This window comes from Saccoglossus kowalevskii, chromosome 10 (genome assembly GCF_978046115.1).
Source record: "Saccoglossus kowalevskii chromosome 10, keSacKowa6.1, whole genome shotgun sequence".
Lineage (NCBI taxonomy): Eukaryota > Metazoa > Hemichordata > Enteropneusta > Harrimaniidae > Saccoglossus > Saccoglossus kowalevskii.
In genome coordinates, this window is record NC_140650.1 from 23,787,731 (window position 1) to 23,814,018 (window position 26,288).

The following is a 26,288-nucleotide window of genomic DNA, read 5'->3' on the forward strand; positions in this document are numbered from 1 at the left end:
GGCGATTTCGCTTTCAAATACACCAAGGAAAGTGTTCTATTTTCTTCATGTGATGAGGTGTTCGTATACAGGGATTGTCCACGCAAAAACAAAGAATGAAGTCGAATTTTATTAGCGGTTGGTTTAATGTTACCCCAACGAATCGTTTGGATGTGAAGAATTTTTTTCTCCCTGATTTGTAGGCAACTGTTTCTCAATTTTTCTCATTATTAAGTTTCAATCAGTGTTCAAGATGGTTACCTCTATATAGTAAATATTGGTGGAATAATCGCATTTATCATATTATCACTTGTACGCCAGATGACTGTGGCCATTCTCAGGCTGACCAGGGAAACTACTTTCACATTATCACGCCTCGCAAAGCAAATCATTCAGGGGAATCCAGACCATGTACCAGGCTACGTGAAAGCATTCCATATTCCCTAATACAATATAGACTCCCCAGAGTGGACGCGACCACGAGTCGGCGCCAGCGAGATTCGAAAGCCAACAGTTTAGTCAAAACCCAAGCAGTTAGCCAATTCACTAGCGAGTTTGCAAATTGGCTGCCCCAATACTTCTGAGACTTGCAACACTTCTTAAAGAAAAACGCTGCTAAGACATTTTTAAAGGTTTTCTTCTATGACTGATTGCTACTTGAAATTCTGAAACTAAAAACTTGGGTACCTAAACTACTAATTCAATCGTGTACCTCAGTTACACGTATTTTAGCAAGTTTTCAATTCAAAACAACTGCTAGAAAAAAGTAAAATAATCGTTTCCATTTGAAGAATGGTCACCCATCTTTTTATTTGCTCATTGTAATTTTAGGATTGAAGCCAGATATCAAGTATTTATAGAGATTTTAAAGTTTCCGCATTATTGGTTAGCTGTGTTCATTCATAAATCTTCTTGCAGGTTGAATTTTGAAAGCAGATGAATGTGGGTCTGGAAATTCAACACTGATTATTAATCAATACCTACCTGTGGGTAGCCTTGTCTTCGTGCAGGTTGAATTTTAAATGCAGATGGATGTGGGTCTGGAAATTCAACACTGATTAAATCAATACCAGCCGGTCTAGGATTGCGCAACAACATGTCTCTCCTGTATTCAATGAAATAATTATGAAAATTAATCAAAAAGTGTGACATATAACATATAATGAACTAGAAATAAACAGAATGAATGAATATGTAACAGGCAATGCATACTAAATAATTTTACTAAAACATAGAACTGAATTATATAACTATGGAACATGAAAGCATGTGAACTGCGAGTGTATTTTTTTCACATGAAGGTTGAGTGGAATTCAAGATTTTGTCATGTACGACTTGTGTGACACTGCTGCTCAAAATGAGTCTAAACACCATTCACAGTAGAACTATTTTCAGTTCATTGCCAGAAAATGATCGTCATTGAACAACTCTCATCGCATAATGGTACCGCCCATAGATGGTAGTGCACCATTTTAAAACTCAAAGTGTAGATAAATTTTTTTCTTACTCTCTCCTATATATACACTAGTTCGGCCACTCTCACTGTGCTTGATTGCTATTACAAACCCATATTCTACTGAATTCACTGAAAATCGGAATGACTTAATGACAAAATAAAACTTACTTATAACCAAAATAGTCTGGAACCACTCTAGCTACAGCTATGAGAGGTCCAATAGGATTGCCAAGTTCATGTTGTACGGCTCTCAAATATACTTCTAAACCTGTAAATACAAAGTTTGGATCCCTTGGCAGGACACTACGTTTACGCATCACGGTCGCATACATCCTTATACCTGACACTGAACCATATTTTTCTGGCTGTAAGTAGACATAAGATCAAACAAATAATTAATCCAGAGTTCGCATAGATCATCAAATATGTCATATCATGGTTCAAAATATCAACATCTAAGATTACCACGAGTATTTGCCATCGATGTCAAAAGGTTGATGGCCTAAAGGGCCTGTAAGTTGAAAAATTATTGGCCGGGCCTGTAAGTTGAAAAATTATTGGCCGTGCTTGAAAGTTGTTGGCCTAAAAAAAAATATATACAAGCACAAAATAAAAATAGAAAGATGCACACTGAGGTAATGTGTAATTCTGACCCCTGGTGGAATTTGTCATTTTTACAGTCATCAAAAAACTCAAGACAGCATGCTCTTAAACTTGTCAGCCCTACTGTGAAGCCTTAGTTTTGAACATAAGGATATATCTTTTTTTATCTAGAAATATGTGACATTTTGTGACACTTCTTTATTTCATACTGTTGTAATGGTGTTACATGTCTCCTGATCACCAACGCTCATTGATGTGTAAAAAGTAGTGCCATTTGTCATAGACGAAAATAGTGGAATAAAAAGGTAATCGTGAATGCTCTCTGGGTTTTTTTGAAGTTTCAGGTGTTCCTGAATCAACATATCACAAGATTCACTCAAATAATATGCCAATATGTCCACGAAAAATATATCAGTTGTGAGTAGTATTGCCTAAAGACAAAGGATTTAATATGCTTTCACCTACACATTGCCAGACACTACAAGTTCAATAGACATATGATACTTACCTGGATAAACTCAAAGTGATATTGATGGAATGGTATTAAATTAGCTATTGGTATTTTGTAATTAACTAGTAACTCCTTGGACGGATTGTCTGCTACTTTCAAAATCAGAGCTATAATAAACAAAACAAAAAATAAAATGTTTGTAAATATACCAAGTGCACATGGATTCATTAAAATTAAAATCAAAGACAAATATTGAATTTGCTGAGAAAACATCCAGGATTCACTAATAATGAAGATGACCATTATTATCGGATTAATAGTAGCAATACCTACAAGGAAGCAACGTCATGACAATTTCCAGAAAAAGCCATTATATCAGTTGGACATATCACATCCTTTTGTTAATGAATTGACTGGTCTGTATTAGTTCTTATATTCTCAATAATCACATTGTTTTCAATTTTATATTTAGAGATTTTCCATCATTTTAGAATAGCATTGCTGAATGATTTCACAGCCCTTGCATTCTTTGCTATTCCCATATTTGCTGTCAAAAGCACGTAAACTGAAGTAAATACTCTGCAGAAATATAAGTGAGTTTGTCATACCTAAAACCCCATTAAAACGAACATTTTACATTCAAACATTCCTGCAATCAGAGATATAGTTTTAATAGAGTAACTATAGTAACTTGACACAACTATACAGTTTAAATTTAAATATATTCTATATTTTTTGTTTTTGTGATAACTAAGTTATTCTAAATGATATTGTATTTATACAAACCATCTTTCTTGGCATTATGGTCTTCCACTTCTACTGTCATAATCTCCTCCCAAGACGGTGAATGCGTTGGTAGTATTGCCGTATGTGTGGACGCCTGAGCTGGTTTATCATTCTCTTCATCACTCCCGCTTTTCCTAACAAATAATCAAAAATATAAGTTAGATTTGACATGTGACCAACTCCACTCGGTAGGTCAAAAAAAAAAACATTTGCTTAATGGGCTAAATAGACACTGGTAGGTAATGTTTTAAGACTGACTGTAACGATGGTTAAGAATAAAAAATTTTGAAAATAAGAGAGCTGTGTAATAATAGTCGGATCGGACAGGCTGCTCACAATGGTCGATATTCTACTTACCCAATAGCATATGGTATAGGTATTCTGCCATCTGGTAACGATGGTAAACTGGTGCATCCGTGCACTATTATCTCCAGTTCGTCTTTACCAGGCCTGGATACATGCATACCTGTCTGTGCACCTACTTGGCGGTTTGTAACTTCAGGCAATGGGGAATCTGTAATCTGGAAATTTTTTATTTAAACTATAATTTCTCCATTCAAATATTAATGTGAAAAACAAAATTAAAAACACATCAAAAATAAATGATATTTTCTTGTACTCCTTTGAGTGCCAAAGTCAACTTTGGCACCATTCACAAAAATAAACAAATGTAATTTTTCCATATTTTTTATCAAGACCTGAAGGCAACATAAAAGTATATCTATTTGGTCTCAAATTAACAAAAAATTCTAGAAAAATTAATAAAAATTTGGCACCAAAATATTGGCAGGAATCATTATAGGTTAAATAGCTAACATTTTGGTAGTGTGTTTGATATGGGTCCCACACGACTTACACAACGCATGCACAATTCAAACACACACTGCACTGCTACTATGGCGCTTGATTTTGGAACCAAATGAACAGAATTGTATCAAATGTTTCTTTAAAATTAAAGGGAACAATTATGCAGGTTTATTTTTTGAAAAGTCAGCAAAAGGTAACTTTTGTATTAACACACAACTTCATCTCAGTTTTGGACCAGAATATAACAATGCAAATTTGAAATTTGAGTTTATTGATACTTGTACCCTCCAATTTTTAATAATGTTTTTTTGTGAAAGGAGACAAAGTTTGACTTTTGTGTCTAAGGGATTATAGATACATGGCCTACTATACATGTTTAATCAAAGGTCAAGTAAAGTTCAAGTAGCATACTGTAAAAGGATTAATTATTCACTGAGTTTTAATTTTGCTTATTTCGCTGACTGGAAAATGCGCTAAATTAAAACCCAGTGAATATGTATATTAAGCATAGAACACATTATCTAAATGATAAAACCGTGAATTTAAAACCCACTGAATATGCCTGAAATGGTAAATCAGCAAAATTTAAACCCATTGGAAATTAGTCATTTTACAGTATATGTGCCTATATCATGAATACAGTTCAAATGATATAAGCAGCACAGACCAAGCACAGATTGGTACATCAAAAAGACATTTATAATCAGAATGCAAATGTGGGTACAAGTGATATATCACATGAATACACATAACTAATAACAGTTGTTTATCAAAGACATTAAAAATGTATTTGTCAACAAAATTGTGTTTGGTGTCTTAACTGATATGTGTACTGATCAAATAAATATTATGTTACAAATTAAATATTTGATGAATATAATATTACTCATATTACTGAGCAGACATCAAACATCACATACTCCCTAAGTTAGTTGTGTTTAGCACCCTCTGGAAGCAGAATTCAAACGTTGGTGCATGATAGAATTTGTTGTAGTTAAGACAACAAATAACTTAGTCAAATGCTTCAACTTTCAGATTTGATTTTTGGTCAAATTACTCAAAGGTGAAAGGGCTTCAACTACGTTTTGTGGAAAATACAACTACAAAATGAGTTATAAATACAATTTGCTTTTTTGATACTAAACCAATGGTGTACCCTAATTAGGGTGAGACACTACCATAAGATTACAGATATGTAGGTCTACCTTCTTTGTAAAGTATTTCACAACACAAATGAAACTTATATTCAGATTCATGGACAATAAACAGTGTTAATTAAGCTGAATTTATGCTTAAATATGCATAAATAACAGAATAGATTAAGCATGAAATGACCTACTTTACTCGATAAGTTGTAAGTTGCTATAATACATGACAATTATTACAAACAGCAAATCTAATTTCACTTAATGCAGAGTCAGTCATAAATAACATTCATTAAACTGTTAAATTAAGCTGTACATATACTGAGAAAGTACATATAAACCACGAAAATAGAAACACATGATGCCGACCTTTTCTCTTTCCTTGTTTTGTTGTGACCGTGGTAGTGTTTGTAGTGATAGCAGAGACGCAAACATTCCACGCTGTTCATTCGTGGGATTATTATTCTGCTCGGAGCTAGGATTTCCACCCCCAAGTAATGAATTTCTTGAACTAAGTTCTGATGACCGCGACGGAGACTTGTTATCATTTGCTGGTGTAAGACCGCGATTTGATCCATTTTGTGAGACTCTATCAGCCTTAGCTTGCACATCACTTGACGAGTTTTCCAATCCTTTTGTCGGGCTATTTGTTTTGGAGGCTGAATTCCCCCTGGCTGGAGTGCCAGTTCCAGAGTTTGTGTTGTCAATTTCAGACACTTCCTGTTTACTGGCAGCCATGTTGCCATACGTGTCTAACCACTTCAACCTTATCGTCAGCGATGTTGACACATGTTTGTATATCTAGGAAGGGCTCTTGTTGACGAGAGCCCTGCTACAGCTAAGCATTTCAAATTTTATTCAAGCATTTCAAGCCTAATCCAGGCATGACAGCTGAGTGCAATTGACGTTTAATGAACAATGGAAAGTGCAGAATGTGAAATCACATTCAAATGGTCTATTATTTACAATCTATTTCAATCCGAAAATACATTGTAAGAAAGTAACAATAACAAGACAAATAGTGCGTTCAAGCATATGTCAGCTTAATTAGGTTTTGCAATCTACGACTTAGGATAGCTGGGTGATATGTTGCAGAACTGTCACTTTTTTTAAAAGTAGTAAAGACTTCCATTTAACTACAACTCTTATACAAAATGCTGTCATTACATGTATATAATGTCCTGACTTTGTATATATATATATAGTACATAAAATACTGTAGGGTGGAGAAAAAATATATACTAGTGCGCTTTAGTTGAAAATGTTTTTTGTTTTGTTAAAATTTTTTAAAATATGAATGAAGAAAATTTAAATTCAATTTCAGAAAAAACAAAAAATAGAAAACCACCTAGTGCGTGTCTATTACAGAAATCAAATTGACCAGAAGCATTTGTTTTCTTGGTTTTTTGTGGCTATCAAAAGTCGTTCTTTTATAATTACATTCAGAAAGACACGGAATGTTACAAAAGTCATCACTGTTACTCACTGGTTTAAAGTTAGAACACTATTTAAAAGTAAAAATAATGTCATTTTATTTATTTTCACAGAGATGACATTCTCGGTTTGGAAAAACTAAAACAAAATGAAGTGAAGTGAAAGTAACATGTTTTGTCTGTTTTATTGAATTCCATTGTCAAGGTTTTATTAAAACAACAGATTGACAGTGAATTAAAAAAATTCCACATACTGTTGACTGAATAATACTTGTACTTTGTAGATTTTGATTTTGAAAACATTGTCACTGACATATGTGCTAAAATATCTACACATATGAAATATTAGCTTCTACTGGTAATAATAATAATAATAATGTTTATTCAACCTTTGTATCGGCAGCATGAAAACAGTAATACATATATTTAAATTAAATGTGATTAAAAACGTGATATGTATTTTCAATATTATGTGTGAATGATCATTTTATCTAGTACACACATGAAACCTTATGAAGATATTTCCGAGTGTTCACTCAGATCTTCAGACTTTTTATCTGTTATACATTAGAATAGCATTAGGGGAACAGTATACAAAAAATCTGAGAGGCAGAAACAGAACTAGACCCCCGTAACTCTCCAAATTCAGAACATTTTGAACACATTTTTAAATAGCATAACACCTATAATCACTTGCAATATTGTGTTATGAAAAACCATTTCTAGCTTGCCAGACATTTTCAAACGGTAAGGCCTGTTGATATTTGCGAGTATTCCACAGTTGAATTGAAATGCAGTGTGTCAATATTACAAGTATTGATATAGAACAAGTCATTGAAAATGACACAGTCCCCGTTAAATTTTTGAAAGTTCTCTTTGTGCTCGTCATATTAAAGCGGAGGGGTTGTCGCGAACGTGTCCTTGAAACTTGAGTTCCAAGTGGCGTATACAACAGATTACATCAAAACACGTGTTCCGTGTAGTAGTAATATGGCCAAAAATAAAAACAGCCGTTATTTGGCCATCTTTGATCTGATTATGAAACACACTGATATGTATGATGTATGTGCCAAATACGAATGAAAATGGTACATAAATTGTGGAAATATAGTAGTAAGGCCAAAAAGTCAGATGGCTGTCAATCGGCCATCCTTGACCAGATTTTGAAACAAATTGTCATGGACATGCATCCTAACATGTATAAAGTACATGTATGTGCCAAATTTGAATGAAAACTGACAGAGTACGTCCAAGATACAACATAAAAAAAAAAAAAAAGATGCCTGCCAGTCGACCATCTTTGATCCAATTGCGAAATAAATCGTCATGGACATGTATCCTAACATGTAAAATCTATGTACCAAGTTTGAATGACAACTGACAAAGCATGTCCAAAATACAACATTTTCAAAAAACAAGATGGCTGCCAGTCAGCCATTTTGAATCGAATCACTAAACCACTGCATGTGCATATGTCCCACATAATGTACTAGGCACATGCAAAAAATGAACGAAATCGGTTCACAGGATTCTGAAATATGACTCTGGACAGACTGATACAGACTGATGGCTTGGGGACTAATTACCAGTGAAACTAAAAAAACCAAAGTAAATACTTACACGATGTCCTGCCCCAGGTGGTGGAGTCGGAGAAGGGATAAAAAGTCGGTCATCTTCAGGAAGCTGCCTTGCCGGTTTAGTTACTTGTGGAGGTGGAGTTTTCTTTTCAGGTGGTGGAGGTGGAGGGGGTGTAGGTGTGCGTTCCTTGGGTGGTGGTGGTGTAGGTTCCTTTGGAGTAGGTTGCCGTTGAGGTTCTGGCTCCGGTTCTGGTAGCGGAGTTCGAGGAGTCGGTGATGCTGAAGGATCTGCCTCACATAATGTGACAGTGTATTTGAGTCTCCCACAATGCATTGTAATCGGTTCTTTTTCAAGAGTTCTGAATAATGTCATAATGCCACTATAATTGTAATAGTCCTCCCCCTTCTTAGCATACACATTAATTTTAGGCTCATTCGGTCGGGGGTAGATAGCGAATTTCCCTTCTCCAGCTTTCTTGAATTCTTTATCATCTTCATCTTCTACGTAAGCTTCAATTAATAATACTATATCATGCTTCATATCGTTCTTGCAAAAACCTGAAAAAACAGATACAATTAAAAATCCAGTGGAGAGATCGATTTTTCATATGAACTTTTCATGTTTATGTTCATATCTATACTACAAAACCAGTGAAATTAGGACATGAAATATATTTAGTCCTCATTGGGAAATAGTTGATAAAACTGAAATTAAATACTGTGTATGGAAATTACATGCTAGATCCAGTTGTGTGTATTTATGGTAGAATTGTGATGAACGATACAAAGTATCAGTCTTGAATCCGTGGTATGTACAGGGATAGTATATGTATATGGTTATAGAAAAGTTGGAATGTAATCGGCAATAGTCAATTTGAATCAGTCTTGAATCTGTGGTATGTACAGGGATAGTATATGTATTAGTCTTGAATCCGTGGTATGTACAGGGATAGTATATGTATATGGTTATAGAAAAGTTGGAATGTAATCGGCAATAGTCAATTTGAATCAGTCTTGAATCCGTGGTATGTACAGGGATAGTATATGTATATGGTTATAGAAAAGTTGGAACGTAATCGGCAATAGTCAATTTGAATCAGTCTTGAATCTGTGGTATGTACAGGGATAGTATATGTATTAGTCTTGAATCCGTGGTATGTACAGGGATAGTATATGTATATGGTTATAGAAAAGTTGGAATGTAATCGGCAATAGTCAATTTGAATCAGTCTTGAATCTGTGGTATGTACAGGGATAGTATATGTATTAGTCTTGAATCCGTGGTATGTACAGGGATAGTATATGTATATGGTTATAGAAAAGTTGGAATGTAATCGGCAATAGTCAATTTGAATCAGTCTTGAATCCGTGGTATGTACAGGGATAGTATATGTATATGGTTATAGAAAAGTTGGAATGTAATCGGCAATAGTCAATTTGAATCAGTCTTGAATCTGTGGTATGTACAGGGATAGTATATGTATTAGTCTTGAATCCGTGGTATGTACAGGGATAGTATATGTATATGGTTATAGAAAAGTTGGAATGTAATCGGCAATAGTCAATTTGAATCAGTCTTGAATCCGTGGTATGTACAGGGATAAGTATATGTATATGGTTATAGAAAAGTTGGAATGTAATCGGCAATAGTCAATTTGTATCAGTCTTGAATCCGTGGTATGTACAGGGATAGTATATGTATATGGTTATAGAAAAGTTGGAATGTAATCGGCAATAGTCAATTTGAATCAGTCTTGAATCCGTGGTATGTACAGGGATAGTATATGTATATGGTTATAGAAAAGTTGGAATGTAATCGGCAATAGTCAATTTGAATCAGTCTTGAATCCGTGGTATGTACAGGGATAGTATATGTATATGGTTATAGAAAAGTTGGAATGTAATCGGCAATAGTCAATTTGAATCAGTCTTGAATCCGTGGTATGTACAGGGATAGTATATGTATATGGTTATAGAAAAGTTGGAATGTAATCGGCAATAGTCAATTTGAATCAGTTTCACACAAAAAATAAGTGCATCAAGGTACCATAATGTTTTATCATAGGGTCTATGGTTGTATTAAGTTTCAATGAAATCCGCCCATGCATACCCAAGATTAGGTTTGTTTCAGAATGGCAGAAAAGTGCATTTTTATCATGAAAACTGTCATTTTGAATCATACTGATATATGAATTCAAGTGCATATGTGTGACATGATGTTAGTGTGAAATGTAAATATCCAAGCGTTTTATTACCAGTTGTGACTGGAAATTTGAAAGTCTGAATAAAAAATGTGCTATATATAGCCTTTTTATGTATTTTCACCAGTTTTTAAATTGAAAATTATTGCTTGAATAGTGAAATTTTGTACCCTCTTTTTCTTTCGGCAAAGTGTTTTTTGTGTTCTTTAATATTAAATGTTTTCTGCATTTTTGGCTGAAGCATGTAAATGAAGCACCATAGTTGTTGCACTGTGTCATGTGCAATATGGCTTCTATGAAACATATACAAAATTCAATGCCTGCGGCATAACGACTATGACACAAAAATAAATTACTCAAAGAATATTTAAAGAAAACAATGATATGGATTTATAGCAATAACAAGATTGATTGAACTCACCTTTAGGCAATATGAAAGTGAATTTATTGTTTCGAAATTTATAGAATTCCTCTTTATTTAGCTGTACAATTTCATCCGTATTTCCGGTGTAGTCATTAATGGGATCATCACTGTCACCATATATGACCATCACGTCGCTTATTCCAACATCTTCACCAGTAGCATTTACGATTGTTAGTTTCAAATAAAATTTACCATTATGATTGAAAGTTATGTCCGTGATCTGGAATGCAAATCTTAGAGACTTTGTCTCTATTTTAAGAGCATTCATAGCTGCCATCTTGTCTGCAGAGTTTACTGATCACAATGAAATCCTGGCAGTTGTGTAAACACCAACAGCAAACACTTAATGGCACACTACTGAAAATAAAGAAAAATAAGTTTGTTCAGCAGTCAATTTTAAAAAGAGTTAATCAAAATATATTTTAGGATTTTTTAAATTGTTCAAAAAATGTGAGAACAAAAAGTATTTAAAGTAAAAACCGAAATGTAAAAGTAAAGAAAAACTTTACATTTCTGATTTTCAGAACTTTGCAGGAAAATACTGAACACATAAAACAAGGTGTCTGTAGGTAAATTTTACCTGATGTGTACGAATGGTACGTTTAGCTTCATGCTCCTTGATGTTGGTTCATCACTCAATTTGAGCTCATTTTTAACATTTATGGCCCCTTTTTTCTGCAAGATTTTTGACTCTTCTGCGAGATTTTTGACTTTTCTGGCCCCTTTTTTCTGCAAGATTTTTGACTCTTCTGCGAGATTTTTGACTTTTCTGTGACTTTTCTGCAAAGATTTGTAATTATCACCTTTTTCAGACTTATTCAATCCTGAGAAAAAGCCACAAATTTCACAGAATAAGGGCCACAATTGCTGAAAATAGGAACAAGTAGAGCTAAGTACCCACAGCTTCCATGCTCCAAACATGCAGGTTCTTTTATGCTTATTAATGATAGCCCAAGACACACAGACTACTAATTCTTGTCCCAGGCTACCATTTTCCAAAATTAGTAAACTAAACTACTAGAAATTTACAAAGAATTCATATTTTGTTTTCTTAAAGTTAATATACGAGAGCGTCTTGCATAAATTGTGCAATGACATTAACTTAATTGTGTTCACACTTTTCATTGGCTTCCGCAATTTCGTCCGTTTTTGTTTTGAAAAAAAAAAAAATAGTAGGATAACTAAATAGATAAGTACATATACTATTGAGTATATCATTGTTAAGGAGAAGCAAACATGCTCAAGTGCTTGTTTATTAGATCTGCATTCAAGGTTGGTTATAATATTATTATTACTACACAGAAAAAGTATATAGTATGTAGTCTACATAAAACAATTTTTATTTAACTTTGTGTCTTCCACTAAACTATATACGAGTATTTTCCTACATTCAATTTTTCAGATTCCGAACATGTCGAGTACTTGATACTTGTCTTAACATTTGTACACCATAAATAAATTTGATCGGTCGCATTTAGGTTAAATATTCGCCGAGAAATGCAGCTACACAGCTGTGCCGAGCAGGCTTCAGTCGCCCGCATTTTCACTGAATGGCGATGGTTGTCCCGAGAGATACGCTCACTTGTGTTTTTCCCTTGGGAATTTAGACGTACAAGACCAGGTCACAACATTGTGAAATGATCCAAGGCTATGTGCCAAAGAAGACACTGGATTGAAACGTGAGTACCGGTTAATTCCCTCTGGTACGGGTATTCATAACAGAAGGTCGCCTGAGGTGCTAAATACATGAACACAGGTAATCCTATCACGGACGATTGATGTCACAGCAAATTAAATCTGCGCTACGACAGTTATATTAAAATAGTGAAAAATACTAACCTTCCTTTAAAAACGACGAAGGACAAAAACAGTGATGAATACTAAATCTGTGCCACTATATACCCCCTCAACTGATCGTTGAAACCAGCTAAGTAACCAGTCACTCAGCATTCTTTTTCATGCGTGCTGTTGACTTGGTTTTCATTTGTTTGCATTACCAACAAACAACATGGCGGACGGCTTATGCAAATTACGAGGTCATCCAAGGTCATTCGATTGGTTTTTAATGAGATGCGCATTGACATGTTGAGTGTTTTGTGATTTCAATGGCTTGTTTTAAGGATACTCCCTAATAAATATGAGAATGAATAAGTGGTGGGCAAACGTTAGGCCTAATGTTGGTTTCAGAGCAGAGCAAAATTTGGTGAGAAAAATTTTGCTCGTCAGTCGAATTTTCTTACCAAAATCAGATAAAGACACCTTGTCGTAAAAGATGAGCTACATTTTTTCTTGATAAAGATTTAGGGTTGACCATTTAAAATCGAGGAGGGTTCTTCTCGTGTACTTGAGTGTCTAGAACTCATCTTTTTTTCTTATAAATATAGCGGTATATTTCCATACCAGATTTCAAAGCCCAGCCTTACTTTTAAATATAGTGACCGAATCTTCTACATACTATACATTAAGTTCAAAGTTTAGATATTTTTCTGTTGCAAGAGGAAATTTTGCTCACCATTTACGACAGAGGTTTTTTATCTGGTGAACAGAATTCTGCTGACCGAATATTGCCCTCTTAGTACAAATCGACATACTATACTGGTAACTATATCATGAGACAACTTGATCGGTGGTTAGTAAAAGATGAGAAACTAGTAGATATGAACTGGAACCCACCAACAATTCACCTAGATTTTCTCCCGGTTTTCCATACAACTAATTGTCATTGGATGTGATCATGTGAATAAAATATTTGCAGATTACTAAATTCCTCTAGTCATTACACTGAAATGAATAAAATGCCAGTAATAGTCATGGCTCCCGGCAGTAAATTGAGAACAACAAAAACTAGCACAGAGAAAGTAATGAATGAAAAACGACAGGGAGGAAATGACAGATCTAACACATACACACACATTCACCCCTTCCCACAGTGTCTAATGATCAACGCCTATATTTGGGACATTTCTATGAGTTGTTTGTACCTCCAATTAATATAAGTTCCCTAATAAATGTGTGTAGATATTTTCCCAAGGGATTGACCATTAGAATTTCAGCAGGGGGAACTATGTACAGAGAAAAATCTCACAGAGAGACTGGCAGAAAAAATAAATTAAAGGAACAACAATCATACCCACTTTTGATAGATGTCAAACAAGTGACACGCCACCACTGACATCGTCCCGAATGTAACAATGATGGAAAAATATTACCATCCGCCGAATTTCTCATGCCTGCACAAGTCGTGCGGTGCATTTAAAGTGCCTGCGAAACGCCTGGAGTCCAACCTATCAAAATACCCCGATAATATGCGTTTGAGCATGTTTTAGAAGTTGGGATTATTGTACTTCGTAAACTATACAACTACTCAGTATTTGTGAGTATATAAGGACGTTATCGCGTGAACAAAACGCATAACACTTCAAAGAAGTACTTACGGATCTACACCATCCAGAGCATTCATAATTGGAAATGTTAGTTCAATTGAACTCATCCGCCTCTCATCATGTTTTTATTATTGTAATCAGATGTTTATTTCTCAGTTTGTTCTCTTTTTTGTATAAATAACCCAACTTGATAATCATTCGTAGCAAATAGAAAATTAAATAGAGTGTCCCACAAAATTAAATATTTGAGTGGTGTTTACCCCGGGGTTACAGGCACGGAGTTGTCTGATCGCAGTGTGCAGCCAAGCATATGAAATCATAACGATTTCACCAAAACGTCAACTTAAAAAAATGTACTCACGACCTATTTTTTTTTTTACATTAGGACAGTGTTTATCACCTTCGCGAAATCGATGAATACACAATAAAGATTTTCACGTTTTTTGATAATATATTTCATAAACTGATCATGAAGAATATGAAAAGTTTATTCATATTTGAACTTAGCTGCACTTCATCAACATTTCCAAAAGCATAGACGCTAAATGTTGAAATAGACGTAAGTTATGAAAAGTTCATGAAAACTGCATCATGCATGTATAAGGTAACAGTACAGTGACGTAAACAGAGAATTTATAATCCTAACTTTTGATTTACCGTTTATTTAAGATGCTTTACACTGGCAAGAATTTCAAACAAACCATTGATTTGTTGAGAAACTACAGTTTATTTGTAATATATTTTACAAACTATAAACTGAATATCCAAGTTAAAATCTAGTCTGTTTTCTTCTATATTTCCAAAAGCATCCACCAAAATGATTGTGAAAAGCGTCCCAAACACTGGAGCAGTGGAATCACTCCGATAGTTAACAGTGTCGTCTTAGCGCCATTTTCAGTGTGGATATGTATAACCGTACTAGACCATTCAAAAGTTATATATATATATATACATGAACAGTTGATAGAGAATCTCCAATTAGAACATTTGGCCTGCAGGTGATCGTTTTTGAGACTCTTAACACTGTCAGGAATTTCCATTTGGATGATTTCATATAATATACCCCAGAGGATTTCAATTGCGCGTATTAATTCGTCCAAGCAACTTCGCAACTCATTTGTGGAAACTCAGACTAGTCATATTACGAAGCCGTTGTTGGTTGCGAAGAGATAACTGAAGTCACCACGTCGTGTAGTTGTATAGGATATTCTTGTTTGTGTCAAATATATTCTTTTAAGAGTGAACAAAAAATATTGTTATGAGTTAGGAAGAACAAATATTTGTGTTTATCCTGTATACATTGTATTTCTGAAGGTTTTTGTTTGATTCCTAGTATTCTCTTAAATAATCTGGCGAAGCGCGTCCACCACGTAAATTTGCACGAAGTTCGTTAACAGCGTCGATATCATTTTAATCTGTACAGTCTGTAATCGTTTTCTAGATGACGAACGATTTGACAATCAAGCACATTTGTCCATTCCACCATATACGCCATTTTGACGTCACTGTCACTAAAGGGTGTAACTTATAGGAATGATGTATTGTCTTGGTCACGTGATTAACCTCTGTCACAGGTACATAAATCATGCCTCGATAATTTGGACATAATACTCGGTGTCAATATTTGAAGATTTAACTACATTATGATTAGATTCAGACCAAATAATTTGCAAAAAATAGTTTTTTGACCAGACATATGTCTTTAGATCACTATCTATAACAATTGTCATTGCTCGATGCTTATCGACGTCGTTATGACAACAGGCAAAGAAGAGTTCAACGGTTGGTGGTCAGACTCTATCCGTGAAATATTAACAAACCTGGACTTTATAAAAAAAAAAAGTGACGAGAACAAGAGAACGTAGTCTGGGTATTGGTTTCATTGTGTGTAATACAAGCATAGTCACCTGCACCTGCGTCGTTACTAACTTTCCCTATTCAGTGCGTAAATACCAAACGTACAGCAACATTTGAGTAGGAAGTGACCGAATGCGTTTGTGTCTTTGCCTCCTGGGCCACGTAACTCCTGAAAAAAACTCTTGTACATTACCAATGTGGGGTTATGATTCGTGACTGGTTTATATCCAAAGTAAGTAAGAAATGCTATGCAAACAAATCAATCACAAGAAACGAATACGTAAGGAATAAACGCGTAGAGTAGTTTATTACGTCAATACAGTATATCCACTGATATACCGGAAAATTTACCATAAAGAAATTTGTAAGCAAACGTTAAACACAACAACGCGGTAAAGACTGGCGCTACTAGTAAAATACTTGCGCGTCCTATTTATAGGCTCGGTGGGATTCTGAACCCCAGGCAGGGAATGTCCCTCATTGGTCGAAAGTTAGACTGGCGCAGTCGGGGCGATTAATTTGTTTTTGTAGTTTAAATAAAATAACAAAATTCTCGAAATGGAGGTGTTAGCGCGAAATCACCTGTAACTGCAAAGGGGTGATTTCGCGCTAACACTTTCATTTCGCGAATTTTTTTATTTTATTTAAACTAAAAAAAAAACTAATCATCCTGACTCCGCCAGTCTAGTCGAAAGTTAACATTATAGAAATGCGTAATAAAGTGGTGTTCTCTATCACGTTCGCACATGTGTCACCAACATGTATATTTATAGACGTGGTTTAAAGCAAACATGGTACATGTAATCAAATATATATAGTACAGTATTTAAGAAACTTCGATAATACAATAATCAGTGTTTTCAATAATAAATATCCAATTGCTTAACACGACAACCAACTGAAGCATTCATTCAAAATATAATCAGCTCATTTGTATACCTCCTTGTAAATGTCAGCTTTATTTTGATCAGTACAATAAAAATTACTTATCTGTGATCACGAAATAATCATGTTATTAAAAGTGTTTCATATTCACACATTCAAGTTGTTTTTATTTATGGTGTAATAGTAGAATAATAACGGTTGTTTCGTATCTTAGTTTTACATCAGATTCTAGCGCTAGTGATCTGTTAGGAAAATCATCATGTGATGGCACACTTCAATCTGATTAAAATCCGATGTAGGTATGGGCCATTCAATCGGAGATTTCATCGAATTTTGATAAGATTGGCCACACTCGAACTGAAGCGTATGCTCCACATTACACGGTGCGTACAGAGTTTGTATTTTTCTATTATTTTGACAAGGACATTAAACTTTTGACATTTACTTTTATTCTGAAATAAAGTATAATTCAGTGAAATACAGTGTTCTGGTTCATTTTTACATTAAACACAGTCACTGTGGGGACGAGTTTACGTCATGTTTTTTTTTCGTGCTGTGCCCTCTATGGTGAAGTAGGGCGAGTCAAAACTGTGCACAGAGTTATCTTGTAGTTGCATTGTATATGTATGTATTTAAAGAAGATGTGTATTACCCAGCTGCAAAATGTGGACATATATACTAGTACACCCAGGTTTGAACAGATTTTACTTGGCGTGGTATTAGTAACGTCGCGGTTACAACTTTTTTTATTGGAGGTAAGCCGTAACTAACAAACAGTATCGTTGATTGGCCAGCCCACTTAAAAATCGCGGGGAATTCACATGCTTCGACCACAGTTCTTCCGGTTGCTACTCTCTGTTGCGTACCAACACATCCACAGACAGGGACATCTGACCTTACATACTAATCATTGGAAACACTACAAGATGATCGGGCAGAAAAAGATTTCTTCATTTTTTAGCCCGAAACCAGCGAAAACGTCAGAGAAACGGACGCTTGCGGATACACAACAGAACTCGTCGGCAGTGTTATCTAGCCCAGCGGCTGATGAAAAGGTAGGCAGTAGGTAGGCATAGAGATATTTAGCTATATAGCATAACAATAATGTGAATTAGATGCAGCTCCACGGTTTACTGGAACCAGAGGTAACGATTGTTACACTTTACATAATTATTACGTCCAGGCTTACAGCAAGTATTGGGGCACCAAGTGAGACACTTCACTAAAGCAGATAACACACAATTTTAACAACCTGGTAGGCTGATTGGCGATCCGCCAGGCTCAAAAAGATATTTTTTTCGGGTGTCGCCATGGTAATGGTAGGACAAATTCAAAAACAAAATCGTAAGTTTAGGACTCAACTTGAGAAGTAAATTAGAATGAGATATGTCTGAGATTTTGACTCAAAGATTTGCACGTGAATACATTTTTTTCGCGAAGCTATGACCAAAAATTTGAAAAGTTATCTGTCATTGTCATGGCAACAGTAGAACAGACTAATCTTTTATCTTTGGGCCAACACTCAAGCTGAGTAGTATAAGATAAGTAAGAGATTTGTGGGAGGAGATATATTTGGCACAAAGGTATTCAAAACTATTTTTTTATTATTGCCTTGCAACAGTGGGCCAAAGATTTTATCATCTAACTAGAGTGAAGGTGTGACCTGTCAACTAAGTTTCAACGATATCGTCCGAGACAAAAACATTTACAGAAGATTTGATACACTCACACAAAAGTGATTACAGCCAAAACAGTGTCAGCTTGGACTTTCAGTTGTGAGACATGACAAAACAAACGCTGCCAGTGATACCTTTCGGGAATAAAAAAACAAAATAAACGCAACCCAAGGCACCGACCACGTGCCTTGGAAATAAATACAACCTGTTGCGATGAGGAGTCTTATCTGCCCCTTTCACTTGATGAAATTATAAACTATGTAGTGTATTCGACCACTCATGTATGAACAATAACTTTAGTAAATATGATTTTACTGCATAAAAACAAAAGAATTTCACAATGTCAAAAACGGAAAGTTTTTAATCGTAATGTTGTTGGTAATAGTTGAAATAGTTTGTATTTTTATTTTCGAAATGTATCACTGGCTGCATTTGTTTTGTCATGTCTCGCAACTGAAAGTCCAAGCTGACTTTGTTTTGGCTGTATGGGGGGCAATTTTAGCAGAGCGGATAGCCAAAAATTCTGGATATTCTATCAACTTTGTGATGATCCATTGCAGCTGCTTTGTCAAAACCAAAGTTGTCAGTGAACTAATGAGAAAGTTAGTTAGCTAACTTGCTGCCCGAATACTGAGACTTGCTGTAATAAATTTCAAAATAGTATTATCAGGTTGGTAATGTATTATTACTTGTTCACAGACAACTCCAACTAAGAAATTCAAAAGCAGTGATCAAACCAGTCCACTGTCCCCAGAACAAAAGTCATTAATAGCCAAAAAGAAAGAAGAGGCTTTAAAGAAGCTAGAAGCCAACAAACGTTTAGTTCCCAATGCCCCCGAGCACATGGGCTTGTCATGGAAAAAAGCATTAGCAGCGGAATTCTCAAAACCATATTTTTTAAAGGTGAGAATATTGTATTTGGATAATTGTATAGTTTGATGGTGATCTTAGTATTTAGACTAGCATAATTATTTGTGATCATACTTGTATGTCAGCAATAATTTCATCATAATTTTTAAAAATAGGTGATTTTACATTCACTGTGAAAGACAAAAATCAAATGATTTGATTTTGAACTTGAATTTTTATCGTTTAATGTCTAAATTTGCATTATTCAGAAGGACTATGGCATTGAGATATTTTTACTTCATCAAAATGTATATCATTATTAAGCATGGAAATACCCAAAAAATAGTTTTGTGTTCGTTGAATCTCATGCGATGTTTTGACGCCACTTCAATGCTATTGTTTGTCCTCTTTTGACGTTCAATTTCACATGAATGGTGTATTTTTTATAAAATTTAAAACGAAAATATATGTGCACCTGCTTCAGTTGTAAAAAAGGAATTGGCCAGAATTTTTGTTCTTATTCTTTGTAAATGTGTGGATAAATACGATGAATACATATTCACAGAACTATAATATTATTTTTACACATTACCAATAAACGCAAATATTGGATGCCAAGAGCTCAGAACAAAATTCTAAATTATTTTTTTTTAACTATGATTAGCTGAAATCATTGCATTGAAAATATAGGTTATGTATTTAATGAGGATTATCTGTTTGTTTCTGTATATGGTTTGTGCAGCTGCAAAGTTTTGTTGAGTCAGAAAGACAGAAATATACAGTGTATCCACCAGTAGAACAAGTATACACATGGACACAATGTTGTGATATCAGAGATGTAAGTTTATATACAGTTGAAATATTAGATAACATCACATGTGCCTACACTGCATTATTTTGACCTCCACGTAGAATGTACAACAGTGGGTACTGTAAAATACTTTATTTTCGCTGAAGGGGGATGATTCAGTGAAAATAAAATCTTTTTTTCTCAGATTTATATTCAACTCGTCAAAAATCAGTGAAAATAAACTTCATAAAAACATTTTTTTTCAGTGTTTCAGAAAATTGAAAAAGTTTTTATTATTATAACTATTGTTACTTTTTTCTGTTGATATTTGAGAGATGAGATACACCGTCATAAATATTATTTTGTGATGAGAGCGAGGCTTTGATTTGAATATAAACCATCAGAGTGAACTCTGTCACTATTACCTGCATATAGAATTAGAATTTTTAATGTATTGTTTATTCTAGGTTAAAGTTGTCATACTTGGCCAGGATCCTTATCATGGACCAAGACAGGCACATGGTAAGAGAGTAATTTGAATTATTGTATACATGTATTTTAAATCATTAATTTTGCACCAGGTATTGACTGAAAAATCTAAATATCATTTTCACACAATACCGCACATTATTATACTGATTGATTTCTTTATTTTATGTGAATCATCACAAAACTGAACATAAAAAGAGGATGAGCCTGAAAAGTAGGGATCAAGACCTATGGGGGCAGCGGAGAGTACAGTGTGCGTACTCCAGGATGTGTACTCATTATAGTTGTGGAATATGCAAATATTGATGTGGGGATCACCGTTCATCATCAGACGAAAATTTGAATCTGTAGTGTTAAATTTGTGAACAATTTTCAATGTGCACATTTGGGAAGACTGTTGCCATGGGGCATTCTAGAGTGAAAAAAGACGCCATCTCGCTAACTCGTCTTTAAACACTATATAAAAATAACACTGGCCAAAAACTAAAATCACAGTTAAAACAAAAGGTCAATTTTGATATCACAACTGCATAATTAGTCCCAGTTTGGACGAAGTACGAAAATGGGGACTATTAATTTGTGTTTGTTCTGTCCGTCCATCCGTATGTACGTACGCTGTATCTCGGACACCCATTGATGGATTTCATTCAAACTGTACATAATGTCTTACATATGCGTGTCTTTATGAACGGAGCAAAAATGGCCAACTGGTGGCCATTTTGGATGTAAAGTTTGCTATTTCTGATACCTAAACGTGTCCGCAGCAGTTTCGCAGAGATGACTGGGCCGATTTGGATCAAGGTTTGTATGATGATCATCATACATATTAGGTTGTAGGTGCACGTCATTTTTTTTTTGTGATTCGAACAAAAATGGCCAACTGGCGGCCCTCTTGCTTTTCATGGTACCCATGCTATTTTATCTTGAATGCAATGAACGTTTCTCTTTAAATTTTGTACAAAGATAGTATACCAAGAGATACATCTGCACCAACATGATTTTTGTGATTCAATTCAATATGGCTGGCCGACCGACGCCCAATTTCCATGTAAAAGCGCTAAATCATCATTTTTACATGTCCGGATTTGTTTCTTGAAGACGACTAGGCCAATTTAAATCAAAGTTGATATGTTGATCATACATATTGGGTTATAGGTGCACGTCATATTTTTTTCGTGATTCGAACAAATATGGCTGGCTGGTGGCTATTTTGTTTTTCATGATACCCATGCCTACTTTCCAATGAATGCAATGAACATTTCTGTTTAAATTTTGTACAAAGACAGTATATCAATAGATACATCAACATGAACATTATTTTTGTAATTTGATTCAATATGACTGCCCAATGTCCAATTCTTGTGTAAAAGCACTATTTTTTTATAGTTTGACAACTTTGATTTATTTTTTATATTTTTTTACAAATCCATCTCTTATTAATGGTTTCAATCTAATCTCAATGACTTCATCAGCATCAAATTGATATGTCAGATCACAAAATTTTGGACGGGGAGTGTGTCATTAACAATGACTTGTTAATATGAGTATTTTAACAGTGTTGCCTTTCATATCATAAATCAATAAAAACCCATCCCTCCATTTATTCATATATCTCTAACCAAAAAATAAACTTTATGGTAATTTTATACACAGGGCTATGTTTTAGTGTACAAGAAGGAATCCGGCCGCCACCAAGGTGAGTCACGTTCATTCTGATATCAAATAGCATTCTCTAGTCATGAGTATGCATGAGGTCATTTGACAGATACAGTTGATAAAAAAATGCAGTTTTGCTTGAATGTACCATAATCATCTGCTCATGTTTGACACATTTAATCTGTTTGACACGTTGAACTAGATTGTAGGATTCTATCAGTTTTATATTTAATTAGATCTTACAATCATCACAAAATGATTGTTTATTCATCAGGAATATGTACGCATTCATGTGATGTACCAGCTTTGTTACGTTATATTTATCACCATGCCAACAAGTGGTTGCAAAACCCATAATGCCGCACCAATATTATATTCATTTTTCTTTTTTTCAGCTTAGTAAATATGTACAAAGAACTTAGCAGTGACATAGATGGATTTCAGTCTCCCGAACATGGTTACTTAAAGGGATGGGCCAAGCAAGGTCAGGCAACAATGAAAATTAACAATTAAATTTGTCCTCTGCACAGCGCCCTCTGTTGACAAAGTGCAAAATTTGTGTTACCTGAATTATTTTAGAGAAGAAAAACATTTTTTCACAAGGCATTATTGAAAAAGTATCGATCGATCAAATTTTCTATTATTTTGAACTCTCTAAAGTAAAAAAAATTGTCCATACTTTATGAAAAAGCTTTAAACAAGACTTGTGGCTAATGTGAAGTTAAGACTGATTGGTCCTGCTGTTTCAGAGCAATATCCCTCGGAGGCGGACATTCAGGCATTTTCACGTCATGGCAACCATCAAGCTGAAAACAAAGGTCGAAAACTCTCAGAAAATAGTACTTTGGGATGATTGTTGAGACTCCCCTGAATAGTGTAACAAGATTAGCCCTGCGTGTGTAACGCATATAAATTTGACTGTTCAGGATTACTTCAAAGTTGAGTTCCTGTTGTTTTCTCAAATTTTCACTGGCTCTTCGCTCGACCCATAGAAATACATGGTACATTGGTGCACGTCTTAGCAACATGGAACGTCTTGTGACGTAGCTCCACCCCCGAGAATATGAACGAGTACTTGTTTGACAATCAGATACAAGATGACTGAATATCAATCATTTTAATCATCTGACATGTTGATGTTCAAACTATATTGCTATAAACAAAACTGTACTTCTTAAATTTGATAACTGACTGGGACTGTGCCATGCATGACATTGTTCACTTTACATTGCTATTGCAGGCGTCTTGTTGTTGAATGCTGTGTTAACAGTCAGAGCAGGTGTAGCAAATTCTCACAAAAACAAAGGTTGGGAGACCTTCACGGACGCAGTCATTAGTTGGTTGAATAAAAACTTAGATGGTGTGGTGTTCTTACTATGGGGATCATACGCTCACAAGAAAGGTGCTATTATTGACAAGGTAAAGTGAATATTATTCATACTTGTCTGAAATCCAAATATGTAGAGACCTTTTAACCCTGAATGACGAAGTCAATCTTTGTCGTTTTTCATGAAATAAATCCACATAATTTTGTTCGTTGTATAGGAAATGCTTTGATCAAGACTTGTGGCCAATGGGCAATTATGTACATTCAATCAAAAATTAACAATGAAATTATAGAAAAAAAAACATGAAAATGTGTTGAAATGATTACTGTCAAATACTTTATTTTCACTTGGAATTATTTTTCGCTGAAGGAATGATCAAGTGAAAATAAAATTCAGCGAATATCTTTTTTTCCTATATTTTACATTCAACTCATCAAAACTCAGTGAAAATAAGTTACATACAAAACACTGGAAAAGTCTTTTCAGCAAAAATTTATTCCAGCTAAAATAAAGTAATTTACAATACTTGACAAGTTTCACAATTGAATTCATACACATTTATATTTTTCATGGCTAATTCCATCAATATCTCTTGATATAAAGATCATACTTTTTTATTTACAGAAGAAACATCACATTTTAAAGTCAGTGCATCCCTCTCCATTGTCAGCTCACAGAGGGTACCTCGGATGTAAGCATTTCTCCAAAGCCAACGAGATACTGGTGAAGCAGGACAAGAGTCCCATAAACTGGAAAGACCTCCCATTGGGCAACTAAACAAGTTGCTTGAATGTTCAGAATAATGTTTTTATATCTACATTTTTTATTAGTTTTACTGTAATTTAATCCAGTTAAGTCCACTTTTGGCAAATAATAGTTTGACTTTCAAAAACCAAATACTGCATACCAATATATTCCAGAACTATTATGAATACCTGTATAAAATTATGACTTGCTTTCAAATACATAAGATCGTGGAATATTTATACACTACTTGTATAATGGTTTATCTTGCAATACAATGAATTCTGCACTACCATATTGGCAGAGTTGATGCTGAATACTAGTCATCCAATTATAGCACGAGTGGGTCATTCATTCAGGGACAGGATTATAACTGCCCTAACATGTATATTTATGTTGCTCTGTTGAATCTATGTCGTAGTAATCATTATTTTATAGATTTCAAAATATAGAATAACGTTTTAATAAAGATTTTATAATTTTATTGTGTTTTGTTCACTTTATCATCCAAAAATAATCATGGGTACTAGAGGGTGCTGTCTGTACAAGAAATTCAATCGGACTATCTTCAGTAAATGACTTTATTCTCGCCTTTGCATTTGATGATTCTGTAAAGGCAGTCTACGACATTCAATACAAGTCAGTAGCAGCCATTAGAAATGACCACCATAACCTTGCAGTAATTGAGATCACTTGTGCTATGTTGACAGGATTGACGGGTTATCTTCATTCAAAATGTCCTTGGCAATAAACAATTGTTTACACATTTTTTTCATTGTTTTATTGAAATTGAATCATATTTTGGGCATGGCTGGAAAGATTTCCAAGACTTAGAATGCATTGGGTCGGGTGAAAGACCAAAAATAAAGAAAGCCATGGAGAAATCGTTTTGTGGTGCCATTAACTTTAGCACAACTTTCTCAATACATCTCCAATATTGGATAACACTACTGTAGAATACTTTATTTTCGCTTGGAATTTATTTTCGCTGAAGGGATGATTCCGTGAAAATAAAATCCAGCGAATATACTTTTTTTCCTATATTTCACATTAAACTCGTCAAAAATCGGTGAAAATAAATTCCATACAAAACACCCAAAAAGCCTTTTCAGCGAAAATTAATTCCAGCAAAAATAAAGTATTCCACAGTAAGTCAAAACTATTTTCATATTTGTAAATTTTACCTGTCATATTGCAGCGCAGGCATTTCGTAACAGTTGATTTTGTACTGCAATAAGAATATATACACACAAAGTCCTATACCTTTTTACATTACATTTATTCAGGACGCAAAATATATGTAAAACAATCCAAGTTGGTACTGGTGTGTTAAATAGCTTTATTTGAAAAAAGCTCCAATTAAACTCGAAAATTATTACAATATTTCAAAATCAAAAATAGTTGGTTCATTAACATTTAGTGGATCTGGGATATAAGCATTATGATTTAGAAAAACAAAAAAAACACTGCCATCAAACTTAGAAAAGTGTACAGAACAGCATTACCGCAACATTTTTCCTCCCATGAAAATTAGCATTCTGTGCATAGCTGTGGCCTAAATTATCATCATTATTCATGTTAATGTTTGTTTTGACTGAAGAAATTGTACATTCATTTCTTTATCAATAAAACAAACATTTTGTTGACAACGAGAGAACCATTTGACTTAGTTTTTGCTCCGTAAAGTGTTTCATTCTCTCCCACATCGCATCTTCTGTTCTAAATACTGTAAAATACTTTATTTTAGCTGGAATTAATTTTCGCTGAAA

At 34.4% G+C, this 26,288-nt stretch overlaps 2 protein-coding genes across 2 annotated transcripts in view; one reads left to right on the top strand and one right to left on the bottom strand.

The window, feature by feature from the left end:
* The window catches only part of LOC100370058 (coiled-coil domain-containing protein 33-like), a 93,426-nt gene extending 80,594 nt beyond the window's left edge, over window positions 1–12,832 (bottom strand). The window contains exons 1-8 of the mRNA XM_006815400.3: window positions 12,702–12,832; window positions 10,860–11,219; window positions 8,281–8,795; window positions 3,633–3,796; window positions 3,276–3,409; window positions 2,547–2,656; window positions 1,604–1,800; window positions 964–1,084 (exon numbers count right to left, since the gene is read on the bottom strand). Of these exons, the coding sequence (XP_006815463.2) occupies window positions 964–1,084; window positions 1,604–1,800; window positions 2,547–2,656; window positions 3,276–3,409; window positions 3,633–3,796; window positions 8,281–8,795; window positions 10,860–11,139 (1,521 nt within the window). The 5' untranslated portion in view covers window positions 11,140–11,219; window positions 12,702–12,832. The remainder of the gene's footprint in view (window positions 1–963; window positions 1,085–1,603; window positions 1,801–2,546; window positions 2,657–3,275; window positions 3,410–3,632; window positions 3,797–8,280; window positions 8,796–10,859; window positions 11,220–12,701) is intronic.
* Window positions 12,833–17,778: 4,946 nt separating this feature from the next.
* Window positions 17,779–25,003, top strand: LOC102806622 (uracil-DNA glycosylase-like). Its single transcript, XM_085504397.1, has 8 exons — window positions 17,779–18,042; window positions 19,363–19,566; window positions 20,255–20,350; window positions 20,770–20,824; window positions 22,445–22,487; window positions 22,843–22,931; window positions 23,688–23,866; window positions 24,400–25,003. Exons 1-8 carry the CDS (start codon window positions 17,809–17,811, stop codon window positions 24,550–24,552), a joined length of 1,053 nt encoding a protein of 350 aa, XP_085360523.1. The 5' UTR covers window positions 17,779–17,808; the 3' UTR covers window positions 24,553–25,003.
* The last annotated feature ends 1,285 nt before the right edge of the window (window positions 25,004–26,288 follow it).